This window comes from Leucopleurus acutus (assembly GCF_964270905.1).
Source record: "Leucopleurus acutus genome assembly, chromosome: 12".
In the NCBI taxonomy this organism is placed as follows: Eukaryota; Metazoa; Chordata; class Mammalia; order Artiodactyla; family Delphinidae; genus Leucopleurus; species Leucopleurus acutus.
This window is the reverse complement of record NC_139154.1, coordinates 61,709,026-61,731,794: the sequence shown is the minus strand read 5'-3', so window position 1 is coordinate 61,731,794 and position 22,769 is coordinate 61,709,026. Positions and strand designations below refer to the sequence as shown.

At 38.4% G+C, this 22,769-nt stretch overlaps 1 protein-coding gene across 1 annotated transcript in view; it reads right to left on the bottom strand.

The window, feature by feature from the left end:
• MTA3 (metastasis associated 1 family member 3) overlaps nucleotides 1-22,769 on the bottom strand; it is a 127,756-nt gene that overhangs the window by 37,790 nt on the left and 67,197 nt on the right. The window contains exons 6-7 of the mRNA XM_082851646.1: nucleotides 14,259-14,361; nucleotides 10,061-10,160 (exon numbers count right to left, since the gene is read on the bottom strand). Coding sequence (XP_082707772.1) covers nucleotides 10,061-10,160; nucleotides 14,259-14,361 — 203 coding nt within the window. The remainder of the gene's footprint in view (nucleotides 1-10,060; nucleotides 10,161-14,258; nucleotides 14,362-22,769) is intronic.

Genomic DNA, 22,769 nt, shown 5'->3' with positions numbered 1-22,769 from the left:
CCCAGAGTCCGCCATTAGCCCCATAAAACAGCCCAGGTAGGCTCCAGTGTTGGGTCGCCTCAGGCCAAACAAGCAACAGGGAGGGAATGCAGCCCCACCCATCAGCAGACAAGTGGATTAAAGTATTACTGAGCTCTGCCCACCAGAGGAACAGCCAGCTCTACTCACCACCATTCCCTCCCATCAGGAAACTTGCACAAGCCTCTTAGATAGCCTCATCCACCAGAGGGAAGACAGCAGAATCGAGAACTACAATCCTGCAGCCTTTGGAACAAAAACCACATTCACAGAAAGATAGACAAGATGAAAAGGCAGAGGGTTATGTACCAGATGAAGGAACAAGATAAAACCTCAGGAGAACAACTAAATGAAGTGGAGATACGCAACCTTCCAGGAAAAGAATTCAGAATAATGATAGTCAAGATGATCCAGGACCTCGGAAAAAGAATGGAGGCAAAGATCGAGAAGATGCAAGAAATGTTTAACAAAGACCTAGAAGAATTAAAGAACAAACAAACAGAGATGAATACAATAACTGAAATGAAAACTACACTAGAAAGAATCAATAGCAGAATAACTGAGGCAGAAGATGGGTAAGTGACCTGGAAGACAGAATGGTGGAATTCATTGCTGTGGAACGGGTCAAAGAAAAAAGAATGAAAAGAAATGAAGACAGCCTAAGAGACCTCTGGGACAACATTAAACGCAACAACATTCGCATTATAGGGGTCCCAGAAGGAGAAGAGAGAGAGAGGACCAGAGAAAATATTTAAAGAGATTATAGTTGAAAACTTCCCTAACATGGGAAAGGAAATAGCCACCCAAGTCCAGGAAGTGCAGAGAGTCCCATACAGGATAAACCCAAAGAGAAACATGCCAAGACACATAGTAATCAAACTGTAAAAAATTAAAGACAAGAAAAATTATTGAAAGCAGCAAGGGAGGGCTTCCCTGGTGGCGCAGTGGTTGGGAGTCCGCCTGCCAATGCAGGGGACACGGGTTCGTGCCCCGGTCCGGGAGGATCCCACATGCCACGGAGCGGCTGGGCCCGTGAGCCACGGCCGCTGAGCCTGCGCGTCCAGGGCCTGTGCTCCGCGGCGGGAGAGGCCGCAGCGGTGGGAGGCCCGCGTACCGCAAAAAAAAAAAAAGAAAGCAGCAAGGGAAAAATGACAAATAACATACAAGGGAAATCCCATAAGGTTAACAGCTGATTTCTCAGCAGAAACTCTACAAGCCAGAAGGGAGTGGCATGATATACTTAAAGTGATGAAAGGGAAGAACCTACAACCAGGATTACTCTACCCGGCAAGGATCTCATTCAGATTCGATGAAGAAATCAAAAACTTTACAGACAAGCAAAAGCTAAGAGAATTCAGCACCACCAAACCAGCTCTACAACAAATGCAAAAGGAACTTCTCTAAGTGGGAAACACAGAGAAGAAAAGGACCTACAAAAACAAACCCAAAACAATTAAGAAAATGGTCATAGGAACTATATATCAAGAATTACCTTAAACATGAATGGATTAAATGCTCCGACCAAAAGACACAGGCTTGCTAAATGGATACAAAAACAAGACCCATCTATATGCTGCCTACAAGAGACCCACTTCAGACCTAGGGACACATACAGACTGAAAGTGAGGGCATGGAAAAAGATATTCCATGCAAATGGAAATCAAAAGAAAGTGGAGTAGTAATACTCATATCAGATAAAATAGACTTTAAAATAAAGAATGTTACAAGAGACAAGGAAGGACACTACATAATGATCAATGGATCAATCCAAGAAGAAGAGATAACATTTATAACTATACATGCACCCAACATAGGAGCACCTCAATAAATAAGGCAACTGCTAACAGCTATAAAAGAGGAAATCGACAGTAACACAATAATAGTTGGGGACTTTAACACCTCACTCACACCAATGGACAGATCATCCAAAATAAAAATAAGTAAGGACACAGAAGCTTTAAATGACACAATAGACCAGATAGATTTAATTGATATTTATAGGACATTCCATCCAAAAACAGCAGATTACACTTTCTTCTCAAGTGCGCACAGAACATCCTCCAGGATAGATCACATCTTGGGTCACAAAACAAGTCACAGTAAATTTACGAAAACTGAAATCATATCAAGCATCTTTTCTGACCACAACACTATGAGATTAGAAATGAATTACAGGGAAAAAAACGTAAAAAACACAAACACGTGAGGGCTAAACAATACGTTACTAAATAACCAAGAGATCACTGAGGAAATCAAAAACTACCTGGAGACAAATGACAATGAAAACATGATGATCCAAAACCTGTGGGATGCAGCAAAAGCAGCTCTAAGAGGGAAGTTTATAGCTATACAAGCCTACCTCAAGAAACAAGAAAAATCTCAAATAAACAATGTAACCTTACACCTAAAGGAACTAGAGAAAGAAGAACAAACAAAACCCAAAGTTAGTAGAAGGAAAGAAATCATAAAGATCAGAGCAGAAATAAATGAAATAGAAACAAAGAAAACAATAGCAAAGATCAATAAAACTAAAAGCTGTTTCTTTGAGAAGATAAACAAAATTGATAAACCATTAGCCAGACTCATCAAGAAAAAGAGGGAGAGGACTCAAATCAATAAAATTAGGAATGAAAAAGGAGAAGTTACAACAGACACCACAGAAATACAAAGCATCCTAAGAGACTACTACAAGCAACTCTATGCCAATAAAATGGAAAACCTGGAAGAAATGGACAAATTCCTAGAAAGGTATAACCTTCCAAGACTTAACCAGGAAGAAATAGAAAATATGAACAGACCAATCACAAGTAATGAAATTGAAACTGTGATTAAAAATCTTCCAACAGGGCTTCCCTGGTGGCGCAGTGGTTGAGAGTCTGTCTGCCGATGCAGGGGACACGGGTTCGTGCCCTGGTCCGGGAAGATCCCACATGCCGCAGAGCGGCTGGGCCTGTGAGCTGTGGCTGCTGAGCCTGCGCGTCCGGAGCCTGTGCTCTGCAATGGGAGAGGCCACAACAGTGAGAGGCCCGCGTACCGCGCAAAAACAAACAAACAAACAAACAAACAAAAAATCTTCCAACAAACAAAGGTCCAGGACCAGATGGCTTCACAGGTGAATTCTATCAAACATTTAGAGAAGAGCTAACACCCACCCTTCTCAAACACTTCCAAAAAATTGCGGAGGAAGGAACACTCCCAAACTCATTCTATGAGGCCACCATCATCCTGATACCAAAACCACACAAAGATACTACAAAAAAAGAAAATTACAGACCAATATCACTGATGAATATAGATGCAAAAATCCTCAACAAAATATTAGCAAAAGAATCCAACAACACATTAAGAGGATCATACACCATGATCAAGTGGGATTTATCCTAGGGACGCAAGGATTCTTCAATATACACAAATCAATCAATGCAATAAACCATAATAACAAACTGGAGAATAAAAACCATATGATCATCTCAATAGATGCGGAAAAAGCTTATGACAAAATTTAACACCCATTTATGATAAAAACTCTCCAGAAAGTGGGCATAGAGGGAACTCACCTCAACATAATAAAGGCCATATACAACAAACCCACAGCAAGCATCATTCTCAATGGTGAAAAACTGAAACCATTTCCTCTAAGATCAGGAACAAGACAAGGATGTCCACTCTCACCACTATCATTCAACATAGTTTTGGGAGTCCTAGCCACGGCAATCAGAGAAGAAAAAGAAATAAAAGGAATAAAAGTTGGAAAAGAAGAAGTAAAACTGTCACTGTTTGCAGATGACATGATACTATACATAGAGAATCCTAAAGATGCCACCAAAAAACTACTAGAGTTAATCAATGAATTTGGTAAAGTAGCAGGATACAAAATTAATGCACAGAAATCTCTTCCATTCCTATACACTAATGATGAAAAATCTGAAAGAGAAATTAAGGAAACACTCCCATTTACCACTGCAACAAAAAAAATAAAATACCTAGGAATAAACCTACCTAGGGAGACAAAAGACCTGTAATGCAGAAAACTATAAGACACTGATGAAAGAAAGTAAAGATGATACCAATAGATGGAGCGATATACCACGTTCTTGGATTGGAAGAATCAATATTGTGAAAATGACTATACTACCCAAAGCAATCTACAGATTCAATGCAATCCCTATCAAATTTCCAATGGCATTTTTTACAGAACTAGAACAAAAAATCTTAAAATTTGTATGGAGACTCAAAAGACCCCAAATAGCCAAAGTAATTTTGAGGGAAAAAAACAGAGCTGGAGGAATCAGACTCCCTGACTTCACACTATACTACAAAGCTACAGTAATTAAGACAATATGGTAGTGGCACAAAAACAGAAACATAGATCAATGGAACAAGATAGAAAGCCCAGAGATAAACCCACGCACCTATGGTCAACTAATCTATAACAAAGGAGGCAAGGATATACAATGGAGAAAAGACAGTCTCTTCAATAAGTGGTGCATGGAAAACTGGACAGTTACATATAAACGAATGAAATTAGAACACTCTCTAAAACCATACACAAAAATAAACTCTAAATGGATTAGAGACCTAAATGTAAGACCAGACACTATAAAACTCTTAGAGGAAAACATAGGAAGAATAGTCTTTGACATAGATCACAGCAAGATCTTATTTGATTCACCTCCTAGACTACTGGAAATAACAAAAATAAACAAATGGGACCTAATGAAACTTCAAAGCTTCTGCACAGCAAAGGAAACCATAAACAAGATGAAAAGACAACCCTCAGAACAGGAGAAAATATTTGCCAACAAATCAACAGAAAAAGGATTAATCTCCAAAATATATAAACAGCTAATGTAGCTCAATATTTAAAAAAACAAACAACCCAATCTTAAAATGGGCAGCAGACCTAAATAGACATTTCTCCAAAGAAGACACACAGATGGCCAAGAAGCACTTGAAAAGCTGCTCAACATCACTAATTATTAGAGAAATGCAAATCAAAACTACAATGAGGTATCACCTCACACCAGTTAGAATGGGCATCATCAGAAAATCTACAAACAACAAATGCTGGAGAGGGTGTGGAGAAAAGGGAACTCTCTTGCACTATTGGTGGGAATGTAAATTGATACAGCCACTATGGAGAACAGTATGGAGGTTCCTTAAAAAACTAAAAATAGAATTACCATATGATCCACCAATTCCATTACTGGGCATACACCCAGAGAAAACCATAATTCAAAAAGACACCTGCACCCCAACGTTCATTCCAGCACTATTTAGAATAGCCGGGTCATGGAAGCAACCTAAATGCCCACTGACAGACAAATGGATAAAGAAGATGTGGTACATATATACAATGGAACATTACTCAGCCATAAAAAGGAACGAAACTGGGTCATTTGTAGAGACGTGGATGGATCTAGAGACTGTCATACAGGGGTACGTCAGAAAGAGAAAAACAAATACCGTATATTAACACATATATGTGGAATCTAGAAAAATGGTGCAGATGAAGTGGTTTGCAAGGCAGAAACAGAGACACAAATGTAGAGAACAAACGTGTGGACACCAAGGGGGAAAGCGGCGGGTGGGTGGGGGTGGCAGTGTGATGAACTGGGCGATTGGGATTGACATGTATACACTGACGTGTATAAAATGGATGACTAAAAAGAACCTGCTGTATAAAAAAATAAATTAAATTAAAAAAAAAAAGAATAAGGGACTTCCCTGGTGGTCTGCTGGGTAAGACTCTGTGCTCTCAATGCAGGGGGACCAGGTTCAATCCCTGGTTGGGGAACTAGATCCCACGTGCATGCCGCAACTAAGAGTTCTCATGTGACATGCTGCAACTAAGAAGCCTGCATGCCACAACTAAAGATCCCGCATGCCTCAACTAAGACCCGGCACAACCAAAGTAAATAAATAAATAAATATTTAAAAAACAAAAATAAATTAAAAAAACAAATCTTCAGTGCTGCCTGATCCAAGACAGACAACAATGATACTTAAACCCAAGCCATTTTAACAAGAATAAAACAGAAGAGGTAATCTAGTGGAGAAAACTTCTCAGCAGGAGTTAAGATCCAAATCCTGTCTCTGAAACCAGGTATACAAACAAGACAAAACAAAATTTCCTAAACCTGAGTATATTTTGGCTTAAAAAAATTTATAATATAGTAAATAATTTCAGATAATGTAATTAAAAAGTGACTCCAAATTGCTAAGTATTAAAGGAACTAAAACAGAAGAGACGGAAACACTGGAGGGTGTGAAAGTACTAGAAGGAGCATAATAGGCAAGTATTACAAACAACACACACAAAATGATATTTAAACCAATTAAGGTATAAAGGTTGTATGCCCTTTAAAATGTTTCTTTCAGGGCTTCCCTGGCGGCGCAGTGGTTGAGAGTCCGCCTGCCGATGCAGGGGACACGGGTTCGTGCCCCAGTCCGGGAAGATCCCACATGCCGCAGAGCGGCTGGGCCCGTGAGACATGGCCGCTGAGCCTGCGCATCCAGAGCCTGTGCTCTGCAACGGGAGAGGCCACAACAGTGAGAGACCCGCATACCGAAAAAAAAAAAAAAAAGTTTCTATTATAATGGCCTTCACTAACAAAAACAAACACTGCTTCTTGAAGACTCTGCCCTCTTCCAAAAGAAATTCACCCGCCGTCCCAGCAGTCACCAGCAGTGGGAAGCAGAGAGTCGCTGCAGCTGTGAACCAAGAGCAAACACACCTACTCTTCACCTGTCAGACCCATCTTCAGGCAAATCCCAGCCCCAATTGTCACAAGAGCTCTATCCCATCTCAGGAACAGGCTTTGCACTCTACCTCCTCAGTGTAGAGGGAATTTACTGGACTACAACAGAGATAGCACCCCCCTTTATAATCTGGGAAGCATTATCTCTTAAGAACAGTGTTAAGTCACAAGACACTGGCTACATAAGTAACAGTATATACAAGGCAAGATCATGCAACATTAGAAAAAAACTTTGCAGATTCTTATATGAAAGAGTGTTTATGTTATACTGTTAGGAAAAACATGGGGTAGAGGGGAGACAAAATATAAAACTCTATTTTAAATAACTTCAACTATATATTAAAAATAAAGTGACGTGGAACTTGCCTTACCAGCTATCGGAATTTATTATACTGTGGTGCTTTCACAGGGACAAACAGATCAATGAAACAGAAGAGAATAGATTAAGAATCCTAAGCATATCTAGGACCATGAAATAAGATAGAAGGGGCATTACAAAATCATGAGGAAACAACAAATTCAATAAAAGGTGCTGGAATAATTAATTTTCCATATGGAGAAAAACAAAATTAGACCCCTACCTCACTCCATTCTTAAAAATAAAGTCCAGATATATTTACAGTCTGAAATATGAATAAAACTTTAAAACTATTAGACAAAAATAGAATAATAATGTAAGTGAAGAATGGACAAAGGATACATGAATCTAAACTACAAAGAAGAAAAAATCTGAAGAGCCAATATGAAAATATGCTTAGCCTCATTAAGTAATCAGGGAAATACAAATTAAAATGAGGCAGCATCAGGTTAGTGAAAAATTTTAGTCTGAACATACCAAGTGTCCAAGTGTTGAAGCCAATGTAAGAAAATAGATGCAGAAAGAAAAAGTCATTAACTGCTTGTGGGATTATAAATTTCTAGTATGGTATATAACAGAATAATTTGGCAACACGTGGTCAAACTGAAAATGAGCACCACCCTACGAATAATTATTCCAATTCTAGTTACAGCCTAGAAAGCTCGCACACATGCTCAGAAAGGACATGTGTTAGAATTTCCACTCCAGCATTATGGGTAATAGCAAAGGAAAATGTTTTTAAAGCACTCCAGATGTTCATTGGTAAGAGAATAATGTGGTGTAGTATTTTGTGAAAGAATACTACAAATACTACCAAGGAGTTAAAAATGAGTGAAAGAGGTACATATTTATTAACATGGCTACATCTCACTAATAAGCAAATAGCAAAATGTTACAAAGTAGATTTAAACACATGTAAAACAGTGTTCATGTTGTTTTTGGAAATATCAATACATAGTAAAACTAGAAAAACACAGACTAGATACACAGCAGATTTGATATAGTGGCTGCCTCTTGTCAGGAGACAGGGATGATCAGGGCCAGGGGTACAGATGGAGGATGGGGAATAGGATTAGGGAGAGAATATTAGGGATTTCATCATTAATATAGTGGTTGGGGGCTTCCCTGGTGGCGCAGTGGTTGAGAATCCGCCTGCCGATGCAGGGGACATGGGTTTGTGCCCCGGTCCGGGAAGATCCCACATGCCACGGAGCTGGGCCCGTGAACCATGGCCGCTGAGCCTGCGCGTCCGGAGCCTGTGCTCCGCAACAGGAGAGGCCACAACAGTGAGAGGCCCGTGTACCGCAAAGGAAAAAAAAAAAAAAAAAAAAAAAAAAAAATATATATATATATATATATATATAGTGGTTGAAAATCTGTTTAATCCAAAGAACTAAAATGTTAACATCTGCTTTAGGTGGCATTGCATACTATTTTATTATATCATCTTCTGTACTATTCTGTAATTTGCTAGTATATTGTTTGCAATGCACAAAAAGTAGCTGAAAGGAAACATAAAATGGTAAGAATATTCTACTCTGGGTAATGAGGACAAAACTTTTTTTTTTTTGGCTGCTGCTGTACTTTACTTTTTAAATTTTTCATAATAAGAATACACTAATTTTAGAATTGGAAAACAATTTTTTAAACAGGTAGTGATTAGATTCCATGTAGTTCTGGTTCACATAAGTATCTGTTGACAGGATTTAAGGTTGTTACAAAGTGACACGTGTACTCTTGCATCTTCAAAAAAAACACTCTAAAAGTGCTAAACAACCAAAATACAAACCTATTTTGAAACCCCTAAACTTTCATAAAATTTTAATGTACCAACGGAGAGAACAAAACTTGTTTCTATAAACAACATTCTAGTCTTTGAGAAAGGATAGAGAAAAGGGTTCCTTAAAGGCTATAGACTATTAATGCTTTCATCATCATCTATAACTGTACAAAAATACAAGAAAGAATTATAAGAAACAAATTTGTTGTGCATTCTACTACAAGTTTTTACACTGTCATGATAAATATTTTGTGGAAAACATTTCAAATTGGAATATAATGAGAAAGTAATAAAACCTATCATTGTATTCCATTCCATCAGAAAACAAAATGCTAACTTTTATTACGTGTAATGAATATCAAACAACTTAACCTTGCCATACATCAGTTTCCTCATTTGTAAAATGAGCATCCTACCATGCCTATCTCAGAGGGAGTGGCAATCAATACAGTTAAGGAACTTCAACAGGCAAAAACATGCATGTCTGCTTTGCTGGAGGGTGCAGAGAAGGAAGCAAGTGCCAAGCCCGATGCCCAGCCACAGCAGGCATCAGTGGTATAATTAAGCTCAACGTGGGAAGCCTCATTTGATCACCAAGGGAAGAAAGGAAATAGCCTTAAAAGATAGCAACCATAATATAATGAAATAATTTAAGAAAACAGAACCTCTTTCTAATGGACAAAAAAAAAAATCTTTAAATATTTAATACTGACTAATGGCATGACAACAGAATAACTCCTATAGCAATGGTTTCAAGAGATGGCTACTTTCACTTAAAAAAATTGTAGAGCACTATGTGTGAGCTACAACTATTTATGTAGTTTGGTGTAGATGGAATATACCAAAAAAGCACCAAAGTGAAAACAGATGAATCAGAATATTGAATTGTTTTCCCCAAAATATTTTTTTATCATTTTGTACCTACTCTGTGATAGTCATTCTTACTTGTCCCAGCTCACAAACACAAGGGGTGACTTAGGAGTGAGACACTGCAGTTAATCAACCAGCCAAGCCGAATCAACCTAACGGTCAGCAGAGCTTAGAGCCAGGAAGTCCTCACGTCTACAACATTGCTATATTGGCTTTTAAATTAAACAAGTAGCAGAAGAAATAATAACCCCCGAATTTCAAAAAGCATCTTACCAGGGTGATGTCTCGAGAAGCTGCAGCTGCACTCATATGCAAACTAGGCTGCCGTACAGAACTGCTGCAATCAAGGGCTCGGGCGAATGTCCCGACAGCACTGGATAAACCACACAAACAAAGAGGAAAGATTAAGGCACTGTTGTTTTTTTATCTTTACAAAAAACACATTTGGGTAGCAAATGAACAGTTGTAAAAGTCAAGCAAGTTCTTTGATGTTTAAGAATCAAATATCAGACAAAAAGTATTTTCTTTACGATTTAAGAATTGACAAGCCAATTCACTACACATATGTGTCATTACAATTAAATTAAGAAAAAGAGGGACTTCCCTGGCAGTCCAGTGGGTAAGACTCCATGCTCCCAATGCAGGGGGCCTGGGTTCAATCCCTGGTCGGGGAACTAGATCCTGCATACATGCCGCAACTAAGAAGTCCGCATGCCACAACTAACACCACTGCAGCCAAAATAAATAAATAAATATATTTTTTAAAACAATTAAGAAAAAGAGGCTTGTGTGGCATAAAGAAGGGAAATATCTATAATGAAATGCCATGGAATAAAGAAGCTGGTTTCCAAATGTGCTTAAAAAATGAGAAATAAATTTGATGCAGAATTTCACTATTATTGCAAAGCAAGTTCTGACCACTTTTTTAGCCCAAACGGTGAAATCCCAATAACATTTTTTCCTTGAAATGAGATATCATCAACTGCAGCAATCTCTTCTTTCAAGGACTCAATATATAACAGATTTCCAAAAAAAAAAACCAAAAAACAATTACCACAACACTGATTTTCATTTAATGATTTAGAAGGCCTTCCCATACACAGAGAACCCTAACTTCAAGAAATAAAGTGTGGCCTCCGCTGGTGGCGCAGTGGTTAAGAATCCACCTGCCAATGCAGGGGACATGGGTTCGAGCCCTGGTCTGGGAAGATCCCACATGCCGTGGAGCAACTAAGTCCATGAGCCACAACTACCAAGGCTGCACTCTAGAGCCCGTGAGCCACAGCTACTGAGCCCACATGCCACAACTACTGAAGCCCGCGTGCCTAGAGCCTGTGCTCCGCAACAAGAGGAGCCATCGTGATGAGAAGCCCGCGCACCGCAACGAACAGTAGCCCCCACTTGCCGCAACTAGAGCAAGTCCGTGTGCAGCAACGAAGACCCAACGCAGCCAAAAATAAAATAAAATAAATAAATAAATTAAAAAGAAATAAAGCGTGAAATGAAGGTAAGGCTTCCCGCTTGTTGTCTGGGTTTTAAACATGTTAGCTGAGGAAGAGATTTTTTTTTAAGGTTTTAATTAAAATATAAAAACACATGCAAAAAGCACACATTGTACAGCTATTCAGTTACCACAAAGTCAATGCATCCATGCCACCAGCATCCAGGTCAAGACACAGATCATGACAGCACCCAGAAGACTCTTCGGGTTCCTTCCCAATCACTACTTCCTAGTGGAAGGGAACCAGCATCCCAGATTCTAACATCAAAGATTAGTTTTGCTCAATTGAAAACTTAAACAGAATCACATGCTATGCACACTTTTCATATGCAGTTTCTTTTATTCAAAACTATGTCTGTGGATTCACCCGTGCTGCCTGCTGTGAATGAGCTGCGTTCGTTCATTTCCTTGCTGTGAGCATTACTTTGCACGATGCCCCACCCCCACCCTACTGTTGATGGACATGTGTTTCCAAGCTGGGGCAACTATGGATAGTGCCATTACTGCCATCTGTATATGTATCTTTTTGGCACACAGGTGTATGCATTTCTGCTGCATATATATTTAGGAGTGAAACTTAAGGGATATGTGTGTTAGATGACAGCAAACAGTTTTCTAAAGCAGCTGTACCAACTTGCACTACAACCAGCAGAATATGAGAGTGCTGGTTGTCCTACATCTTCACCAGTGCTTGGCACTGTCAGCCTTTTAAATTTTTTTTTTTAATGTATTTATTTTTATTATTTATTTTATTTTTGGCTGCATTGGGTCTTCGTTGCTGCACGTGGGCTTCTCACCACAGTCGCTTCTCTTGTTGCAGAGCATGGGATCTAGGCGCATGGGCTTCAGTAGTTGTGGCATGCGGGCTCAGTAGCTGTGGCTCACAGGCTCTAGAGCACAGGCTCAGCAGCTGTGGCACATGGGGCTTAGTTGCTCAGAGGCATGTGGGATCTTCCCAGACCAGGGCTCGAACCTGTGTCCCCTGCACTGGCAGGCGGATTCGTAACCACTGTGCCACCAGGGAAGCCCAGTCTTTTAAATTTTAACCATTCTGGTGGGATGTGCAGTGGTGCTTAACTGGGTTTAATTTGTATTTAGATTTAAAAAAAAAAAAAAATTGAAAAAGATACTAGGTGCTTCTCATTGGTGCCTCTCATGCTGGCTTCAAGAAAAAAGAAAACATGGCCCGTCGTAATCAGGAAAAGGAAAAAAACAACGAAAATCAAATCTGAAACTGCAAAATCTACTAAATAATACAAAATCCAGATAACCTGTCTGGAGTCTCTAGGGCAGGAGTTCCACCAATGATTCATTTCCACTCCCAAATCTTCAGTCTCCTCTATTCCACTGACTGGCTCCTCCCCAACAATGTATATATATATCAAGTCTCTTCATCTAAGCAGTTAGTGGCTAGGCGTGTGGGCTCTGTAGTCTAAATGCCTACCCACCGATACGATGTATGACTTCCATGGTGACTGGCACTATGAACAGTGCTAAGGATGGGCTAAGACCCTTTTGTCCTTTGTATTATAAAAAACATTCGACAAAGAATTAGAGAATATAATGAAGATGCTTGTAATCATGTCCAAATCTACCTCATTCTAATATTTTGCCATGTTTGAAGCAACAAGTATATATTGTACAGCACAGGGCAATATAGCCATTATTTTGTAATAACTTTAAATGGAGTATAATCTATAAAAATATTGAATCATATTTTGCCACATTTGTTTTTTTCTTTTTTTTTTTGGCTGCATCAGATCTTAGTTGCGGCACAAGGGATCTTTTGTTGTGGCTCACAGGCTATTTGTTGCGGTGCACGGACTTCTCTCTAGCTGTGGCACATGGCTCCAGAGCACACGGGCTCTGTAGTTTGCGGCACGCAGGCTCTCTAGTTGAGGCGCGTGGGCTCATTAGTTGTGGGGCGTTCGGGCTTAGCTGCCCCGTGGCATGCGGGATCTCAGTTCCCCGAGCAGGATCAAACCCACGTCCCTTGCATGGGAAGGCGCATTCTTTACCACTGGACCCAGGAAGTCTCTTGGTTCATTTTTTTAAGGAAATAAATTTTATCAATACACATTCCCAGAACTCATACATATATGTATAATATGCATATGCATACATATGCCCATTAATGAAATAAGACAATTGTTTGCACATTGTAAAATTTTTTTATCAGTGACCATACTGTATGTATTCTTACTCAACACTGTTTTTGAGGTTTATCTCTTTGCTACATATAGCCCTAATTCATTCATTTTCATTGTAAAGTAATACTCCATTACTAAATATACCTCAATTCATTCATCAACTGCTTGCTGATGTACTTTTAGGTTTTTTCCAATTTTTCTGCTATTACAATGCTATGATAATCTCACTTACTTTCTGCTTTGCAGCAATTCCCCCATGAACATCATTTACTTTTATAATTCAAAAAATAAAAATAAACTTCTGTCCACTCATTTTCTCAAGAAAAGGGGTTGGGGGGGGTGAGGGGGTGGGCAAGGCAGCTAGGGAGCCAGGCTTAGAACTCTCAAAGGACAGACTTACACCTAGCCAACAGACATTACTCACACGTGGGTGCAATTAGAGGAGCACAATATTACTGACACCTGAATAATCCCTGACTAGCTTAAAGGAGATCACTGCTTTAATTAAAGATATGGGATTTCGGGTGTTGAGTTTCTACTTTATACTTTTCTGTAGTGCTTACATTTTTACAAGGAGCATTTATTTTCTTAATCAGTAAAAATTAACAAATCTATTTTCATTTTTAAAACAGAAACTAATGATAATAAACCATATTATTTAGGAAGAGGTGTGATATACATTCGACTTTCTTACACAGTTAGAAAAAGAAAAATACAACCAATGAAAAATAGAACACAAAAAAAGGAAAATTCATAAAATTTCTATAAATTCTTTTATAAAAAGAAAAGACATCTCTTGACTCCACAGTGCCATACTCACCGTGCTACAACTAAAAATTGGTCAATCTGTCGATCTGTAAGTGGGCTATTTGGGTCCCAAACTTTCACTTCCAATTTTGACTGTTCCCTCTCATCTGATTCTCCTGTCCAAGAACAAAGAAAATGGAGTCTTGTTACTCACAAGGCACATACATTGTCACATATGATTGATGACTGAGGTCACCAAAGCATTAAAAGTATAAGGTAAATGTACATGGTTTGCATACATTCTATCAGACAGCAGATGTAGAACACTCTGTAAAGTGAACGCTGATGATAACACAGCCAAACCGACCATATGATGTCTTCACTTAGTCATTAACGTGTCTTTCCTGTGTATTTGTATGCGTGAGGCCCCAAGCCTCACTAAGGGATACAGAGACAGAAAAGAATGATGCTCAAGTTATGATAAAACTTACTCATAAATAACTATGATACACATGAAAAGAAACAGATGTCACAGAGACGTATAGATATGACCATAAGATCCTGAAGATTAGAGAAATCATTTCAGGCTAGTTAGGGAAGGATGTCATGCACGAGGTGGCATTCCTGCTAAGAACTGAAGGGTATGAATGCACTGGCAGGGGGGAGAGAACTTAAAGTAAGAAATGAGAATGGTGCTCGCTTTGGCAGCACATATACTAAAGTTGGAATGATACCGAGAAGATTAGCATGGCCCCTGCGCAAGGATGACAACACGCAAATTCGTGAAGCGTTCCATATTTTTTTGTGACCACCTAGAGGGGTGGGATAAGGAGGGTGGGAGGGAGGGAGACGCAAGAGGGAAGAGATATGGGGACATATTTATATGTATAACTGATTCACTTTGTTATAAAGCAGAAACTAACACACCATTGTAAAGCAATTATACTGCAATAAAGATGTTAAAAAAAAGAATATATCAGAACAAATTTGGCAGAAATTATCAAAAGACTGTTGTAAATAATAAAAGAATTGATTAAAATTTAAAAAAAAAGAAATGAGAATGTGAACAAAGTCATGGGGCTTTAAGATGTGGTAGAAAAGTAGCTAATTTTGTCAGGAGTACATCAAGGGGAATGAGAATAGATAGCTAAAAGAAGTGGGTTATGAAAATATTACTGAAGATTCTGCACAGATTTTCTGAATAGATTTTTATTTGGAGGTAATAAGCCCTTGCCTTTTTAGCAGTAGAGTGACAAAACCAGAAACAAATTTCACATCCAACACTTAGCAATGGAATAATTTTCTCTACAGAGATACATGATACAGACAGGGAGACATGGTATTGACAGTGACAATAAAGAGCTAAGAGAGAATATTTAGAAATGACAGTGACAGACTGGTATAATGGGTAGGTTTCCAGTCTTGAGAACTACATGGATAGTGTTGCCATTAACAGAAAGAAGGAAACAATCAAGAGGTTGAGGAAAAGACTGAGGATAATACAGGATGCTTTGTTTTAGGAATGTCTCAAGAGGAGATATAACCATCAGGCAAGACTCAATGTTAGGATAAAAGATGGTAATGGAAAACAGACTTGGGAGTTGATTGGATTCCAATTTACAGCTATGAATTTCCTATCAGGCTACGAATTGGTTTGGGCTATGTTTTGGTTTTGATCACTGCATCTGTAATATCAGGCAGAGAGTCTTGCACTGACTGACATACTAGGAGGCTGAACATCCCTTGGTGACTGATGAATCCAGGCTATAGGCTTATTAATGTGTTCCCTCCTAGAATGGGAGCTAGCAGGTATTGAGGCTCAAAAGGAGAAAGCGGGAGGGCAGAACCGGCCAGCCCAACTGCAGTCTCCTAAGTCAGCCACTGCCGTCAGGTAGGGGGCCTGCCCATCCTGCTCCTTGTTCAAAGACAGGTAGGTAATGAAAAAGTCAATTGCCACCCCCAACATAAAGAAGCACAAGCAGCCCAGAGTGAGTACTAGTCCAAAGACATATCAAGTGTTTAAAAGGATTTCATTTTTCATTGTTTTTGCTTACAATGCATGTGACCACCTAGAGGGGTGGGATAGGGAGGGTGGGAGGGAGACGCAAGAAGGAGGAGATATGGGGATATATGTATAGGTATAGCTGATTCACTTTGTTATACAGCAGAAACTAACACACCATTGTAAAGCAATTATACTCCAATAAAGATGTTAAAAAAAAAGATTCAATTGGTTCATTTTTAAAAACCATTTACAAACCCAAACGTTTGTAAACTGCATGAAACTTTTGAAAGGAAAATGATACTCCCCAGTATCTCCAAGAAATACATGTTAAGTAGGATAAATAGTAAAATAGAAAAGAAATATAATAATAATTATCCGCATTTTTAAATAATACAAGATGAAATGATGATGCTATTCAGTATTAAGCCCCTTCTATTATATATTCTAGGATGTAAGGGTAAAACTGATATTTACTTTTCAAATTTAAGTCAGTTAAATTGATAAACTTCAATCCTATCCATACATTCTGCAGCATACAGAGGAAAGATAATTCAGTATAAGAATGCTAAATAAATTTGCTATAAACAATAATAAAACACTCCTGAATGCATTTCTACTAACAACTAAAACATACAATACCATGGGATGAGAACAAAAATAACAAGAACATAAAAAGAATACAGAATGTTCTATTCAAACAGTCACTCTAGGGAATTCCCCATTTTGGATTCATCATATCATATAATTACATTTATATCAATTTAATCACTTTTTCACAAGGGAAAAACTTTTAAGAAGCTCTGGAATCTGTATAATGAAAGCCTCAACTAAGCTGTCAGCACTCTGTAGAATGGTCTTGGGAAATGTATGAGCCAGAGACTGAACCAAGAAGAATTCTAGGCTCTGGTCACGTTCATTCCAGTCACTGCAATAATCTCACTTTCCTCCTCCATTTATGATAATCTGGGCAATTACAATCTGCTCTAGTCCCACACCAGCCCATGAAGCTCTCTCTCTGTGAATTCCTACCAAATGTATTTACCAACTACTTACACGATTATATATAGCATCCGATTTTTTGCTTCATATGTTCCTCTTCATAATTTTGAAGAAATGTAGATTCAACAATGATTTTATATGTGTTAGCCCTAACCCTTCAGCTATACTTTAAGATTTCTAGAAAATAATGGCAAAGTACTTCTTCAGTATACCCTCAAAGAGCAGAGACCATTGTTCAAAGATTGAAGAACTAGGGCTGGATGGATCTGTCATCCTATAGACCCTTTGCTGGACAACTAGAAATATTCTTTGTTCTAAATATAATTCATTTTCTCTGTAACAACCATCAGAGTATATTATATTTAATTCAGAAACACAGAAGGCTGCCATTTATCACCATTTTTATTAATGTTCTGAAAGTTCTGGGCAATGTTTTAAGTGATGCATCAAAGGATAATAGGTTACTAGAAACAAATACTGTATGATATCACTTTATGTGGAATCTTAAAAAGCCAAACTCATTAAAACAGAGCAGAATGGTGGTTACCAGGGGCTGGAAAGGGGGTGGGGTAGAGGGGGATGGGGAGAGGTTGTTTAAGGGTTGCTCCAACCGCTAGGTAGGTAAGTTCTGGAGATCTAATGCACGGCACAGTGATTACAGACAATACTGTTATTATAAACTTCAAAGTTGATAAGAGACTAGATCTTTGTTCCCACCACAATAAAGAAGTGATAATTATGACACGATAGATAGCTAATGCTATGATGGTAACCAACCTGCAATACCTAAATGTAATCAAATCAACAAATTAAACATACACAGTGTTATACGGCAATTATATCTCAATAAAAATAGATTTTAAAAATAAATTACAAGAAAGGCACAATAAAAAATGAATATATAAAACCCAATGGCATTCCAAAGAGAATGAAAACAAAAATGTAAAAAAAAAAATCACATATATTATGGCAACAAAAATATAAAATACTAAGAAACAAAATTGGAAGTATGTTTATATAAAGAAATTACAAAACTTTCAGAGAACATAACATGACTTAAATAAAGAAGATTTTAAAATCTTAAGGCTGTCATTTTTGTACAAGTACTTGAAGTTAAATTGAACAAAATTTAGTTCTGAAAGCCCACAAAATAATTCAAATATTAATCTCTACAAATCAAAGAATATTACCATTATTAAAAGAGTAATATAAGAGGATCCTCCAAACTGGGTGGGATTATAATATATAGCAACAGTAATCAAACAATGTGGTACTGGCACAAAAATAAACAGAATCAAAACCACAGAAATAGACCAGGTAATATAATTCATATTTGAAATTTTAAATATTACTATAACTATGTAAATATTAACTAACATTTATTTAGTGCTTACTATGTCCCCAAAACCCTTTACAGTAGGGTTCCTCTGTACACAGTGTGCACTGTTGACACTTTGGGCCAACAACTCCTTGTCATGGGGGCTGTCCTGTGCATTGTACTATGCTCAGCAGCAGTCCTGATCTCCACCCACTAGAAGCCAGTAGCATCTCCCCCTCCCACCAGGTGTGGCAACCAAAAATGTCTACAGACATTGTCTAATGTCCCATGGAAGACAAAACTGTCCTGGGTTACGAACTACTGCGCTCACATGGTTGCAGCCGATATCTGCTTACACTTACTTGTTATGGTCTGGTGTTTTTAAGTTAATTAACATCTACCACATTGCAGAAAACACATTCTGCAAAATTACACACTTGAAAATAATAGTGTCTACGGAAAAACAGGACAAAAATTTTAAAACCTAAGAACCAGAGCACTTAAAAAAAAAAAAGTAACAATCATAACAAAAATACCAACACAGTTAAATCTCCACTGACATTTGCACCAAGCACAAAGGTCAGTCAATCCTTTATCTTCTAAAACCCTGGACTTATGCTTCCTCCACCGAGATGTATGTAGGTCATTGTGTAGTTTCAACAAAATAAAAAATAAAATCTAGGGTATAGGCTTTTATAAACACTGGGGAAGATATTTTTCATTCCTTTATCTGTCACTCTAAGATGCGCCATATACTGTTTTTTTTCTTAAACGCTCTTCATCTGTGAGAATAACTGCTTAGAAAAGCCTCAGATGAACTGACAATTTCCACACTATACTGACATTTTTCTATTGACTGTATATGAGCTAATTCAAGTTTAAAAGGCATGTATTTTAGCATAAGAGACTATTCTAATTTAATTCTTTAACTTTAAAAGAGAGACACACCCTAAATTCCCAAATACAGACAGGAGTTACTTAATTAGGAGCAGTAGACAGTTGGTGGCCCGGGAGAAGCAACTGTAATAGCGAACACTGAGCAGCAGGTGCTGTGCTAAATGCTTTACAAGGGCTTCCCTGGTGGCACAGTGGTTAAGAATCCCCCTACCAATGCAGGGGACACGGGTTTGATCCCTGGTCTGGGAAGACCCCCACATGGCACGAAGCAACTAAGCCCGTGCACCACAACTACTGAGCCTCCACTCTAGAGCCCGCGAGCCACAACTACTGAGCCTGCGTGCCATAACTACTGAAGCCTGCCGCGTGCCTAGAGCCTGTGCTCCACAACAAGAGAAGCCACCGCAATGAGAAGCATGCGCACTGCAATGAAGAGTAGGCCCCGCTCGCCGCAACTAGAGACAGCCCGCATGTAGCAACGAAGACCCAACATAGCCAAAAATAAATAAATAAAAATAAAATAAATTTTAAAAAATAAAAAATGCTTTACAAGAATTACTTCATTTGATCATCACAACACTATGATGTATGCACATACATTATTACTCACTTTTTAAAGAGGAAGAAATGGGAACTTGGAGAGGTTAAATAATTTTCCCAAGGTAACTCAGCTAAAACATAGTACAGCCAGATTTTACCCAAAACTGTGAATCCAAAGTCATTTTTGTTTAATAATTTTTTTTTTTTTTTTTTTTTTGCGGTACGCGGGCCTCTCACTGCTGTGGCCTCTCCCGTTGTGGAGCACAGGCTCCGGACGCGCAGGCCCAGCGGCCATGGCTCACGGGCCCAGCCGCTCCACGGCACGTGGGATCCTCCCGGACCGGGGCACGAACCCGTGTCCCCTGCATCGGCAGGCGGACTCTCAACCACTGCGCCACCAGGGAAGCCCCCTTGTTTAATAATTTAATGTTATAATACTTTTAACAGTTACAAAGTTTAATATGTATATAATTTCTTAAAATTCCAATTTTACAATACAGCTAAATAATAATTCAAAACTTACTACATATGACATCTTTTTTCCATGGAAAATTCTCTAAGTAGTTATTCAAACTCAATAAAGATTTAAAATCTAAAAAACAAACCTTCACCTTCGCTTGCAAGCTACATACTGATCTTTCCAGATCTCAAGGGTTTGCTAGATGGTGGGTAGCCATAAATGAATTTTAAAATTCTAAAGCCACAAAAAAGAAATATTCACCAGCAAGACAAATGCCACAACAATGTCTTAAATTCATCAGGACACATTCACAAAGAAAGCAAGCCTGTAATATATTCTGGCATGGAGCTGATGCTTCCACCTACTCAGGATATTAATTCAAGTTCTACATCCCATGCCAATGCAAATTGGAGTGGGTACTGGTCTAAACGTACCCACTCAAGAGTATCAAAAGGGTCAGTAAGCACAGACTGCATCAAGTCCTAAATATCTGTTCTTGAATATGATGTTTTCTATGATTTAATTCCCCTGCAAACAGGTACTGGCTGTGTATGAAAGTTTCTATGATGGCAGTGTCTGTGTTTTTCAAGTGTGGTTTAACTGCTGGAGTACCTATCTGCCACCCTACTCCTTCTTCCCAGAAAATATACTAATTAGAAGAAGGGGTTCTTTAAATCTTGCATCTAGTTGGTTTCCTGATTACAAGTGAAAAAAACATTTTGGATACGCTAAATGCTTTAAGTTGAAATAAGAGCCCAAAGTGACTTTCATTTATGTTGAAAAACACAATGTTTTTCATTGCTAAAGATGAACACGTATAAATAAAGCTAACAAGTTATAAACTTGGGACTTCCCTGGTGGTGCAGTGGTTAAGAATCCGCCCGCCAGTGCAGGGGACACGGGTACGATCCTGGGAGGATCCCATATGCTGCGGAGCAACTAAGCCGATGTAGCACAACTACTGAGCCTGCGTTCTAGAGCCCGCGTGCCACAACTACTGAGCCCACGTGCTGCAACTACTGAAGCCCGTGCACCTAGAGCCTGTGCTCTGCAACGAGAAGCCACCACAATGAGAAGCCCACGCACAACAAAGAGTAGTCCTTGCTCGTCGCAACTAAAGGAAAAAGAAAGCCTGCACACAGCAACTAAGACCCAAAGCAGCCAGAAAAAATATAATTAAATAAAATAAACTTAACAAGAAATATATAAAATCTGTATTAAAACAAAACAAACAAACAAAAAACTTCCACAAGACCCAAAAGTAGCCTTGAACAAAGAGAAAGAATCCCTTGTGTCTGGATAGGATGTTTCAAAATCATCAATATGTCTATCTAACTTAAAAATTAACTGCATCCCCAATAAAAACAGGAAGGAAGTTTTTTTTTCTGGTGTTAGTCAAGCTTGGAAAAATAAGAGGGGAACTAGCCTCACCAGATATTAACACATACTACAAAGCCTCTATAATTAAAACATGGGTTACTAGAGCATGAACAGACAGACAGACCAGGGGAATAGAACAGAAACCTCAGAAGCAGACCCAATATTATAAAATAATCAATCACCTCCCAAAGTAATCTTAGTATTAATACAATTTCAATCAGAATCCTAATGAAATCTGGAAAGGAAGACATTGACAAATTGATGATAAACTCTGACAGTAAGAAAAAAAAATCTCATCGACATGAGAACCCTGCCACAACCAAGAAATTTTAAAGAACAACTGAGGGAAAACTTACCCGACCATTAAACACATAAATAGATAAAATAAGCTTGGATCTATCACACAATGGAATACTACAGAACATAATTTCGTGGATCTCTATACATATTTATATAACAAACAGTCTGGGAGAACATGTTAAATTAATAACAGTGGTTAATAGTGGGTTCGAAGGGATGATCTGAGGGACTACTACTTTTTGTTTCCAATATAATTACATTTTTCTACCACAATTCATACTGTTTGCAATAAAATAAATTTTAAGATTTAAAAAATGGGAAAAGGCAAAGGGAAAACAGTAGAGCCCCTTCGTTATACTATGTTACAAAGGGACTTCATCATAAGCGCTTCTAACTGCAAGGACTGGGGGTTTTGACTGTGCAACGAAGAGACAGGATTCTAATCGGCACAGTGGCCTTCAAGTTGATTCTCTGAATCCTAAGGTTCAGTAAGGTACCTCAAGAGACTCAACAGGGCCTTCTCTTCCACTTCACCCACAACAACCTGACTTTCTTATTTAAGGTCATACTGCGTAATAAGAAAGGGTTTTATTGCCTAAATAATGTTTGTAAACCACCCACCCGGAAGACTACTAAGAGAAACGCAATGTTAAAGGCAATTAATACTTGTTAATGAATTATAAGA